General features: G+C 42.9%; 1 protein-coding gene across 8 annotated transcripts in view; it reads left to right on the top strand.

Moving 5' to 3' along the window:
- Positions 1-392: 392 nt before the first annotated feature.
- BDP1 (B double prime 1, subunit of RNA polymerase III transcription initiation factor IIIB) overlaps positions 393-12457 on the top strand; it is an 82896-nt gene continuing 70831 nt past the window's right edge. For all 8 annotated transcript variants that reach the window (XM_065599113.1, XM_065599111.1, XM_065599110.1 and 5 more), the window contains exons 1-6: positions 393-835; positions 2977-3532; positions 4735-4844; positions 6420-6479; positions 7072-7212; positions 8924-9057. In XM_065599113.1, coding sequence (XP_065455185.1) covers positions 612-835; positions 2977-3532; positions 4735-4844; positions 6420-6479; positions 7072-7212; positions 8924-9057 — 1225 coding nt within the window. In that variant the 5' untranslated portion in view covers positions 393-611. The remainder of the gene's footprint in view (positions 836-2976; positions 3533-4734; positions 4845-6419; positions 6480-7071; positions 7213-8923; positions 9058-12457) is intronic.

Genomic DNA, 12457 nt, shown 5'->3' with positions numbered 1-12457 from the left:
CAACTGCAAGAACTTGAAAACCCTGAATAAGAACCCCCTCCCTCCTCCCAAAATCAGAAGACTTGCTTACAAATGAGATTTAAAAAAATATGCATTTTGGAAGCGCTTTCTTGTATGAGCTTTTTCAACTCTGTAAACACAAAGGCTAGAAACATAACTTTTTGAAAGGAAAACTCAGATTCTCACATCAATCACAGACCCCCAGGCACTCGGGGGGGGGGGGGGGGGGGCTGTAACAAACAGCCCACACCCTGTGAGCCGTGGACTCGCGATACGCAGCACTCTACGTCCCCTCCGGCTCTCCGTCACTTTGGCCGCAATCTCCGCTAGTTATCCCGCCTTCTGATGCGTCACGTGTGAACGTGTTTCCCCGCTGCGACCGGTCGCAGGCTGATGACGTTTGGCCGCACCAGACCCTGGGCACGGCGGGGAGGGGGACCCGAACCCGGTGTGCGGCAAGTGACATGAGGCGGCGGCGCCGGAGGCGGGACACTCGGCTCTAGCGCTTCCCTGGCCGCGCGGGAGTGACCCCCCCTCGCCGCTCCCAGGGGCCGGACCGAGCTCTTTCCTCCCCCGCCTGAGCGAGGGGAACGGGGGAGCAGCCCGGCAACATGTTCCGCCGAGCCAGGCTCAGCGTGAAGCCCAATGTGAGGCCCGTGGGTAGGGGCGGCGGCCCGAGCGCCCCGGCGGCCCCGGAGCCGCAGCGCGGCCAGGATTCTGCCTCCCTGCCGGCAAGGCAAGAGCCGCAGCCCAGCGCGACAGCCTCTCCCGGAGCTGCTGCCGGTCCCCGCCCGGCCCCCCCGCCCCAGCCAGAGGGGGGACAACAGGGGAACAGGTGAGTCCTGTAGCTCGCGATCTGTACTGGGCTCTGCGCGGCTCTAGCCCCACCAAGCCGCCGCTGGGCAAGTCTCGCTGTCAGGAGCAGCCCCAGCTCCGTGCAACCTGGGGGAGCAGGACCAGCAACCGCCGGGAGGGCGCTGCTTGGAGGTCTCAGTCCTGTACAGGTTCTCAGGTGCCTGGAAAGCTTTGGGAGCTGTCTGGTTACCATCATGGCCAGCAGCCTACCTGCCCTTGCGCTCTGCACTGTCCCTCACACCGCAGCTGCACGCACCGTGCTTGGAAGCTGTCAGGTGTCCAATGCCTTCTCCGTGCCTGTCTCCCTTTTTTTCAGGAGGTATTTTTCCAGTCTGAGGATTGTTCCCTCGTTGGCCGTGTTTGAAGTTGCAAAGTACATATTACTGCAGGATGAGAAGGCACTATTTGCTAGATCTAAGATAACCAAGAATGCAACAAGTGCCAGCCCTTGGTTTAGAAATAAATGGCTATATAGGTATTTTTTGTACATAATTATTCTTATTTTGTTATAGTCCCCAATCCTGCAATAAGCCTCACGTGGAGGAGCCTCCATTGAAATAAATTGATCCCTGCCTAGGGGCAGGGGTTCTCCTAGGTGGAAAACAATTCTGGATCGGGCCATACGTTTAATATTTATGGTTGAAGTTAGTACTTGGAAGTTTAGTATTGATTTCCCTAGGACTGAATAATTTTTTTATCAGTGCAGACCTTTTTCTATTATTATTAATCTACTATTTTACTGCAGTAGCACCTAGGAAGTTGTCATATCTGGTTTTCTGTAACACCTTAGGACACTAGAGCAAATACTAAGAAAAACCATTATAATAATGATTCACTTTGGGACCAGATATTACCTTGATTTGCACAGTTCTCATTGAAATCAATGGTGGAGGTCTTCAGAACACAACTCAAGGAAAGTATACCACTCCTAGTTGTGTAACACTGACATTTGAGGGGTGCCATTAAAAAAACAGCAGCAGCAAACAGGTTTTTTTGTTGTTGCTTTTGGTACCAAAGTTTGGGTGGATATCTATTAATTAGAATGGGCAACACTTTCTTGGATTTACACCTAGAATTAAAGAAACAGTCCATATTAAAATCATTAAATGTCACTTAGTACTGTGTCCATTTTAAAATGTCTACATGACTTTACCACAGAGCTTGAAAAATATACCTGACATTTTTTGGGGTTTTATTTTATTCAGACTTGACATTCCTGATACTTTGAAAGTTAAAACTACAACCAGGGACTGACTTTCCAGGCCTTTTTTATATATCATGCAGAACCAAAAAAAAAAAAAAGCACAATCCTCATTTTTAAAAAAATCTTTGCAGTTCCCCTCTGCTGTATCTTGACGAAGCAATGATCAGCAGTTGAGGCACTGGAGTGGCCTGCAGAGTTAGGAAGACAACAGTGCATTGGTTTGCACTAGGTTCATGCTGGGAATATTGTCTTTGCAACCTTAAGTGTTAGAACCTTAGTTTAATTTTAAACCAAGATTGACATCCTGTAGAAACTAATAGTACTGTACTCACCTAGGAAAGGGCTGCTGACTTTTTGTACACTTAGCATAGATTGTGAAACTTTTGTCAGTTTCACTCTGGTTTTTAAGGAGTTACACATACTTGAGGAATTTTTGAGTTGCAAATACTTAAAATCTATGAGACTTCAGAGGAATTTAAATTAAGCCTTTTTCCTGACACCTTCCTGACACATTGTTGTTACATCTGAGTTTATTAAATTTTTTTATACAATTTTAATTTTATGCATAAACTATTTTATTATCTGGTGATCTATGAGTGTGCGTTGAGATTGAAGGTAAAGAGCATTTCATTAAAAAAACAGTCTGAATACTTAAATGTTAATCACTATTGCTAAAAACTTGTTAACATTTTGATTTTTGGACATAAGAATCAATATTTTACATAATTTACGAGGCACCATTCAATATGTCTTGGTTTGGTTAAGTATGGGTTCTTGGATAAGGTTCTCAGAGTAATACACTTTTTTTAGTACTATATTTAGGCTTTAGATGTGCTCCCCTCAATGCAATTTTAAAAGTAGCAAAACTGTCATTGTAAGGGATTTCAGGGTAAGATATTTGTTTTAATTTTCCACAGAGATGAAAGGACTGGTTGTGCAAATGATGATGGAGAAGCTAGGAAACCTGCAGATACACCTTTACAGAGAAGAAAACGAATATCCACTATGCCTAATCTGGCAAAACCCAGAGTTACACTTCCATCTGCACAACGTTCAGTATCAAAGTCTTCTCAAAAACTAGTACCTCAGTCTGTTACTAATGGTAACTCTTCACTTCAGAAGGAATCCTATCCATCAGAGAAGATTAATACAGAAAGCTCCCCAAAGTCTCCGATACTGCCTGAAAAGAAAACACCTGTCCCACAAGTGCCACAGTTTTCCCCACTTAAAAAATCAGTGAGCAAAGAGCCAAATGTGGGTGTAACTGCTCTCAAAAATGATGAAATCCTCCAGAAGAACACACTCTGCCCTCTCAAGGAGAGACCCACCCAAGGAAGAACCACACAAGAGGAAATGCCACATAAAAAATCCCCGCTAACAAAAGATAAACAAAAATGCTCAGACCGTGAAAGAATCCTCAAAGCTCAGAAGTTAAGAGAGATGCTCAAAGAAGAGCTTAAGAAAGAGAGGATGGTAAGGTCCTGCTTTGGGAATTTTGGGCAGAGAGGACACAAAAAAGGGAATCAACATTTGCCTGATCCCTGTGGGTCAATTCCAGTATGTAATTTACAGTAACTATGATGTCAGCAGCATAATGCTGGCAGCCTACGATGGGGTTTAGTAGCTCTTGTCCTATCACAGGAGTGAGTGTTCTTTTGTATAAAAAGGATTTACTTATTTATTTTTGGTCGTGGTGTGATTCTACTAGTGGACCTTTATGTGACATAATAATACTCCTGCTAACATGCCAGCCAGAATGCTTATTATTTTAACTATGTATTTTTATCATTGGTAAATACAGTGGGGGAGCTGAGAGTTGGGAGTCTTGTGTTCTGTACTCAGCTTTGTTATTGACTCAGTTCTGTTACCTTGGACAGCTCACTTCACTATTATTATTCTGTTAACCAATATCCACCATTTTATAGTAGAGCAATCTTATAGGGATGTTAAAACACTTAACTATTAAATCTCATGAGATTCTAATGAAAATTGAATTCAGCAGCACAATGTAAGAGATTTGTATATATCAATAGAGAAGGTACATATGAGAAGGAAAAGAGGCAGCAGCTTTCCTTTCGGTGGATAAGTCAACTTGAAAATTAGTCAATTTAAAAAAAAGAAAAGTGGTTTCATGTACTATAACAGGTCCTTAATCTCCCTGCCAACAACAATAATACTACTTTTAAAAAAGCCACACAAAATGACAGGGAGTTCAGGAGCATTCATAGTTTCTGAAACTATTTTTATCTATTTTTAATTGACAGTGTTCATTTTTAGAAGTTGAATTCATCATTTATATGAAAACCCAACAGTTGCAATCCTGTGCAAGTTCACTATTTGTTTTATTTTGAATTAGGCAAAGATAAAATATCTAAAGTGTCTCACGCTCCTTGGTTTGACACACCTCAGTCCTTTTAGCTCTGATACTAGACCATGCATTCAGTGTGTCTTGGCTTCTGGGTCTACACACTCATACCCACACAGAGCATTGAGGTCTCTTGAAAACCCAGATCAATTAAGGTTGATGATGTCTTTGAGAAATGTACACTGTAAAAATCAAAAAGCTACTATAATGTTAGAGAAAAATTAGGCCAGGCACATATAAAAATAAATATTTATTTTTATATAGTGTGTGAGTAAAGAAAAAGCTAAATAAACGTATCTTTGGTATGTAGAAAAGATGGAAAAATAGACCAACAGTAATTGAAGGGAAAACTCCACCAGATCATTCCAAAATGACTATGAGAGACTTGATATACTACCTGCCAGAAAACAATCCTATGAAGTAAGTACAGTTCTCTTAACAGTAAATTGTTTTTGTCTGTGTATACTAATTTTAATCCTTGTGAAATGTATTATACTGACAGCCCTGGATACGGAAGTCCTGTTTATCCATAGAACAGGTAAAGCATGGACAGTGGCAATGTAAGCTTCTGAATGCTGTATCACTATTACTTGGTATTTGTATTGCAATTGGGATTAGTCTCTCATGTTAAGTTCTGTACAAACATATGGAGACACAGTCCATACCCTGAAGTATTTCAATGTATATAGACAAGTAATAAGTGAAGTATGATATAATCAAATCTGTGTGTATACATGAACATACACTTGAATTTTTCCCAATTGTAGATTAAATATTAGCTGCTCTTCAATGTAGCCATCATAAGTTGGCTGACTTTTTTTAATAGGCATCATGGCGGAGGTGTGTCTTGAGAGGGTAGTGACCGTAAGCTATCAACTTATCATAAGTAAGGTTAAGATTTTGTCATGGTTATTTTTAGTAAAAGTCACGTACAAGTCATGAGCAATAAACAAAAATTTATGGGAGCCCTGATCTGTCCATATCTTTTACTAAAAATAATGGGGGGGAAAGAGGGCTGGGCGAGGAGGGGAAGGAATGACACCTGGATTCCCATTGTGGGGACTAACAGCTCTAGCCCCATCATCATGGGGGCACAGCTCCCAGCTCCCAACCCTGCTGAAGCCGTGGGGTGGGTACATGCAACAATGCCTCTGGAATCTGTTGAAGCCGAAGGGGTTGGGCACACTGCCCTGGCTCCGGCCATGGGGGACGGAGTGGGGTGCACGCCTCCGGCCGTGCTGCTGACAGCTAAGCCGAAGTCGTGGTGGTCCAGTGAAGTCACAGAATCCATGACCTCCATGACTAAATTGTATCCTTAATCATGTGTAGTGTGGAACAAGGCACAAAAATAATGTGTCAAACCTCTGGCAATATAATCCCTACCTGGAAGGACTAGCTTTAGGAGTAGTAGGGTAGGTAGTTCATTTTCTGTGTCCATTGGAAGTTTGGCATTTCTGCTTGCCTTGCTAACATTGTTGCCAATTGTGTTGGTGGTAGCAGTGGCACTGTTAGCTGTCCACTGGTAACTGGTCTGAGATCAAAGAACTCATGGTATCTCTTCATGGAGCAGCAGTGTGTGCTACATGGATATGATTTCTAATGCTCACTAACAAGTTCCACAGTAATAGGTCTATATAGATCTTGCTAGCACGAACTAAATACCCTATTGCATTTTAGCATAGTACTACGATATTATGTAATGGATTCGGACAGATGATGTAAAGTCAGGTGATGTGAAGTGACAACAGGTTCTCTATCCCATTACTAATTCTCCTGAACTATTCATTTCTAGAACCTTAAGTTGCTCAAGTCACTTAGCAGTATATACAGATTGTGAAATTAGATGATGCACTAGCATGATATAAAGAGAGTGCCCTAGCAAAGATGTTTTGCCTTCAGATTTAGAACAGATTTTGGGGTTGGTTTTTTTTTTTTCCTGTTAATGTAAATCTATGTATCAGTGAATATTGTCATATCTCTAATATTCATTAATAGGTCTTCGCTGGCGGAAGAAAAGAAAACTGAGAAGACTTCTACACAGGTCCAAATGAAAGAGTAAGTCTTTGTGTCTCTGATACTTAACGTCAAAATGCCTTTTGTTGGAAAAGAAGTACATTTTATGTATCTGTAATGCAGAAGGGATTGTCTTGTTCCTAACTTACTGTTGTGATAAATTTATTCCTTTGTTTTAAACGAATTATTTTAGATGGCAGGAAGATGGAGGAGAAATGGTAGTCATTAGATAAATTGTCCAGGAGCAGAATGTAGAAATCAATCTGTTCACTCAGATTTCCTGACACAGGTTAGCTGTGATGAGTATCTTGTTATTCATGGTAATAGGTTGATCATGTTACATTTGTGTTTTTTTTAATCTTTATTATGACAGGGAGTACTTGTAATTCAAGGAAAGTTATTGTTGCAGCCAGTTAACATCATGTTTGGTGTTAATTTTACATGCATCCAGCCAATTGACATTTTCATATATCAAAATATAACTGATAAAACATTAATCTGAAGATCTATAAAATTGTGGGGGTTTTAGCTAGGTGACTGAATAATGTATGGGGTAATCTAGCAGATACATAGCGACCAGAAGAAAATGTTACTTGTGTGTATGTGCTGAAGTGTTAATCTTTCAAAATTGTAGACCAGAAGAGATACGTGCTCCTGATCATGAAGATGAGGAGGCTGAGACTGAGCCAGAGGAAGGGGAGGAGAATGATGGTCCTCTTCTAGTTCCTCGAGTGAAAGTAGCAGAAGATGGTACAATTATTCTGGATGAAGAAAGGTAACTGATATTCTGCAACTGACTCCTGTGCTATGTGTGTCTGATGAATTACTATCTGGTTTCCAGAGTGGTTAACAATGTAACTCCTGCTAATCGAGTTAACTATCTGGCTTCATAATTTTACATAATACCTTAGAATTTAGTTCAGAGGTGGGCAAACTGTGGCCCGCAGGACTGTCCTGCCCAGCCCTTGAGCTCCTGGCTGGGGAGGCTAGCCCCTGGCACCTCCTCCCCCGTAGCCCCCGTGCCACCAGCACTCTGGGTGACAGGGCTGCAAGCTCCTGCCGGCAGCGCGGCGGCATGGCTGGCTCCGGCTGGGCGGCGTGGCTGCCAGTCCTGATGCTCTGAGCAGCATGGTAAGGGGGCGGGGAGAGGGGGTTTGGATAAGGGGCATGGGGTCCCGGGGGGCAGTCAGGGGACAGGGAGTAGGGAGTGGTTGGATGGGGCGAAGGTTCTGGGGATGGGGAACGGGACGGTTGGATAGGCGTGAAAGTCCCGGGCGCCCTGTCAGGGTGTGGGGGTGTGGATAGAGGTCAGGGCAGTCAGGTTACAGGGAGTAGGGGGGATTGGGGTGAGGTCCGGGGAGGGGCAGTTAGGGGCAGGGGTTCCCAGGAGGGGGCGGTCAGGGGACAAGGAGCAGAGAGGGTTGGATGGGTTGGGGATTCTGAGGGGGGCAGTTGGGTGTGGATAGGGGGTGGGGGCCAGGCTGTTTGGGGAGGCACAGCCTTCCCTACCCGGCCCTCCATACAGTTTTGGAACCCCAATGTCGCCCTCAGGCCAAAAAGTTTGCCCACCCCTGATTTAATTCTGTGTTGGATAGCAAATTAGGGCTATACACAATGCATCATTACAGGGTCAGGATTTGAGTTATTACGGGAGCTTAGGGATGTCCTGGAAGAGGAATTTGGAACAGTAAAAAAGAAATGAAGAATTTCCCATACGTGACCTTGCAAAAGAGTTTTCTTGGAAAGTTTAAGACTAATTGGACAAACAAATTTGAGACATTGGACTCTTCATTACATTTTACTTAATGTATATGTGTTCCATATTTCTAAAATGTTAGAGTGAATGTAATTAGAGTAGAACCTCGGAGTTATGAACCCCTTGGGAATGGAGGTTGTTCGTAACTCTGAAATGTTCATAACTCTGAACAAAACGTTGTGGTTGTTTTTTCAAAAGTTTACAACTGAACGTTGATTAATACAGCTTTGAAACTTTACTGCAGAAGAACAATGCTGCTTTTAACCATCTTAATTTAAATTAAGCACAAACAGTTTCCTTACCTTGTCAAGTCTTTTTTAAACTTTCCCTTTATTTTTTTAATAGTTTACATTTAATGCAGTACTGTACTGTATTTGCTTTTTTTTTTTTTTTTTTGGTGGTCTCTGCTGCCTGATTATGTACTTCTGGTTCTAAATGAGGGGTCTGGTTGACTGGTCAGTTTGTTTGACTGCTGTTCGTAACTCTGAGGTTCTACTGTTACGTAATTTAACTAGGTTAATATCAATTCCCAATATTCTCTAATTCATATAATAGAGAGATATTGGCATGGTAGTGAAACATAGTTAAATTGATGTGAACTTGCAGTATGGCAGGAAGAGTCTTAATTCTCAGGTTCTCAACAGACATAAAATGTGGTTCTCCAGGTTTTTATTGCCCCTAATGATATTTCTGATGTCTGACCATTCCTGGGTTGCTTTCTTCTTTTCAGTTTAACTGTAGAAGTTTTAAGGACAAAAGGGTCATGTGTCGTAGAAGAAAATGATCCGATCTTTGAGCGTGGCTCCACAACTACCTATTCCAGCTTTAGGAAAAGTTTTTATACCAAGCCGTGGTCAAATAAAGGTAGGTAGATTTTAGTTTCAAGTTTTGAATCTGTAGAAGACTAAGCCCTGATCCTGCAGACACTTGCATACATATATTACTTTACACATGTGAGTAGTCCCATTGACCTCAATGGATCTATTCATGTGTAAAGTTAATCACTTATTTAATAGTTGTAGGATAGGGACCTTAATGAGCAGAATTCTAGTTTGTGCTGAACATAGGCATACTCAAGAAACCCACATCCAGTGAGATAATGGGCTGGAAGCTGGTTACCACTCCAGAAGTTGAAATGCCACTCCAATGTGCCTCTGACAGGAGAGTCGTTATGGGACTGGGGACCAGGTTGTATAAACTACATATTAAATCACGTGTGCTTCCTAATCCGGCAGCAGTTATACACACAGCCCTTCCAGCATGGTTTAGGAATAGATGGTGTGAGGAATCTGTGCATCGGGCTGCTTTTTGCAGTGTATATGAGCACTTATGTTTTGTGGGTGCAGAACACTATGCTTATGTCTACCAGAATTTGGCTATTATTATTTGCCGGCATTACAATGTGGTAGAGATCACTGTGTGAGAGAACACTTCTCAAATCTTTGGGTGGAAGATTGTGGAGTTTCATTCCTGATTCTCTCATGAATTCTTTGGAATACTGCTACTCTGTATAAATAAAGAGCAGTTAAAAAAATACAATGTTTTGTTATATTTTGTGGTTGCATTCATAAAGAATAAGATGAGAATTAAAATTCATTAATTAATGTTGATCTAGTGTTCTTTGCAGAATTAGTGAGATTAGTGTTTGCTTATTTTAAAAATCTAGATTGTTTTTTGTTGACAATTGATATAATAGTAGTAATAAAGGTATTTAAGAAAGTAACACACAGCGTAACTTAAACCCAAAATGTAACAATTCTTAGTATTCTTTTAATCTGAGAACTCTAAAAATAACATATTTCCTAAGGATTAATTCTCCATTGATACTGAGACATAAACAAAAATAAGCTTGTTAATTGAAAATGCAAGAGAACAAAATTGTTAGGGGAAAAGCTGTATTTTTAATTAAACATAGTATTATCAATACTCCCGTGTGTGTACAAAATACAACTATAACATATCAATAGTGATTGTAAGTAATTACATATAAAATAAGCTAAACCTCAGGAGAAAAATATTTTCAACAAATGTGCTAATGAGTGGTTATTCAAAGGCCTGGTCTACACTATTACTTTGATTCGGATTTGGCAGCGTTAATTCGAATTAACCCTGCACCCGTCCACACAACGGAGCCATTTATTTCAAAATAAAGGGCTCTTAAAATCGATTTCTGTACTCCAGCCCGACGAGCGGAATAGCGCTAAAATTGATTTTGTCAATTCGAATTAGGGTTAGTGTGGCCGCAATTCGATGGTATTGGCCTCCGGGAGCTGTCCCAGAGTGCACCATTGTGACCGCTCTGGACAGCAGTCTGAACTCGCATGCACTGGCCAGGTAGACAGGAAAAGCCCCAGGAAAATTTGAATTTCATTTCCTGTTTGTCCAGTGTGGAGAGCACAGGTGACCACAGATAGCTCAGCTCATCAGCACAGGTAACCATGCAGGCCGATAATCGAAAAAGAGCACCGGCATGGACCGTACGGGAGGTACTGGATCTGATCGCTATATGGGGAGAGGATTCAGTGCTAGCAGAACTTAGTTCGAAAAGACGAAATGCCAAAACTTTTGAAAAAATCTCCAAGGGCATGATGGAGAGAGGCCACAATAGGGACTCAGATCAGTGCCGTGTGAAAGTCAAGGAGCTCAGACAAGCCTATCAAAAAACAAAGGAGGCAAACGGTCGCTCCGGGTCAGAGCCGCGGACATACCGCTTCTACGCCGAGCTGCATGCAATTCTAGGGGGGGCCGCCACCACTACCCCACCTGTGACCGTGGATTCCGGGTCGGGGATAGTCTCATCAGCTACACCTGAGGATTCTGCGGATGGGGAGGAGGAGGAGGAGGAGGACGAGCTTGCAGAGAGCACCCAGCACTCCGTTCTCTCCAACAGCCAGGATCTTTTTCTCAGCCTGACTGAAGTACCCTCCCAAGCCAGTATCCAAGACCATGACCCCATGGAAGGGACCTCTGGTGAGTTTACCTTTTAAAATATAAAACTTGTTTTAAAAGCAAGCGTTTTTTAATGATTACTTTGCCCTGAGGACTTGGGATGCATTCGCGGCCAGTACAGCTACTGGAAAAGTCTGTTAACGTGTCTGGGGATGGAGCGGAAATCCTCCAGGGACATCTCCATGAAGCTCTCCTGGAGGTACTCCAAAAGCCTTGCCACAAGGTTTCTGGGCAGTGCATCCTTATTCCGTCCTCCATGGTAGGACACTTGACCACGCCATGCTTGCAGCAAGTAATCTGGTATCATTGCCTGACAAAGCCTGGCAGCGTGTGGTCCCGGTGTTTGCTGGCATTCAAGCAACATCCATTCTTTATCTTGCTGTGTAATCCTCAGGAGAGTGATATCGCTCATGGTAACCTGGTTGAAATTCGGGAGCTTAATTAAGGGGACAGAGGTGGCCGTTCCTACCGGGCTGTTTGCCTGTGGCTGAAAAGAAATCCTTCCCTGCAGTTAGCCAAGCGCAGGAGGGGGAATTGGCGCTGAGCTTTTCACGTTTGGCTAGCAGGGATCTTCCCTGTTACCAGCCACGTGGTGGGGGGAGGGGTACAGCGATCATCCCAGAGAATTCATGGCGGGGGGGGCGGGGGGGTTAGTTTGGTTTCTGCAGGGATCTTCCCTGTTACCAGCCACGCGGTGGGGGGAGGGATAAAACGATCATCCCAGAGAATTGGGATAAAATCACGGACCCAGGGTCTGAATCACTTGTCCCAAAGCTGCAGGTTTACCTGAAAACAGCTCACAGTAGTGTGCTTGTCTTTAGCACTCAGATGCCCAACTCCCAATGGGGTCTAAACCCAGATAAATCCGTTTTACCCTGCATAAAGCTCATGCAGGGCAAACTCATAAATTGTTCGCCCTCTATAACACTGATAGAGAGATATGCACAGCTGTTTGCTCCCCCAGGTATCAAGGCTGTATCCCCACTTTGAACTTTAGGGTACAAATGTGGGGGCCTGCATGAAAACTTCTAAGCTTAACTACCAGCTTAGCTCTGGCCCGCTGCCACCATCCCAAAGCTAATTCCCTTCCCTGGATAGCCTTGAGAGACCTTCACCAATTCCCTGGTGAATATAGATCCAAACCCCTTGGATCTTAAAACAAGGAAAAATCAATCAGGTTCTTAAAAAGAAGGCTTTTAATTAAAGAAAAGGGTAAAAATCATCTCTGTAAAATCAGTATGGAAATGGGGGGCGGGGTTAGTTTGTTTTCTGCTGCTGAAGGTTAACAGGAAAACCGCAGCAGTCAACGGGCTTT

Source organism: Chrysemys picta, chromosome 6 (assembly GCF_011386835.1).
Source record: "Chrysemys picta bellii isolate R12L10 chromosome 6, ASM1138683v2, whole genome shotgun sequence".
In the NCBI taxonomy this organism is placed as follows: Eukaryota; Metazoa; Chordata; order Testudines; family Emydidae; genus Chrysemys; species Chrysemys picta.
The sequence above is the reverse complement of the archived record's forward strand: the minus strand, read 5'-3'. Positions and strand labels throughout refer to the sequence as shown.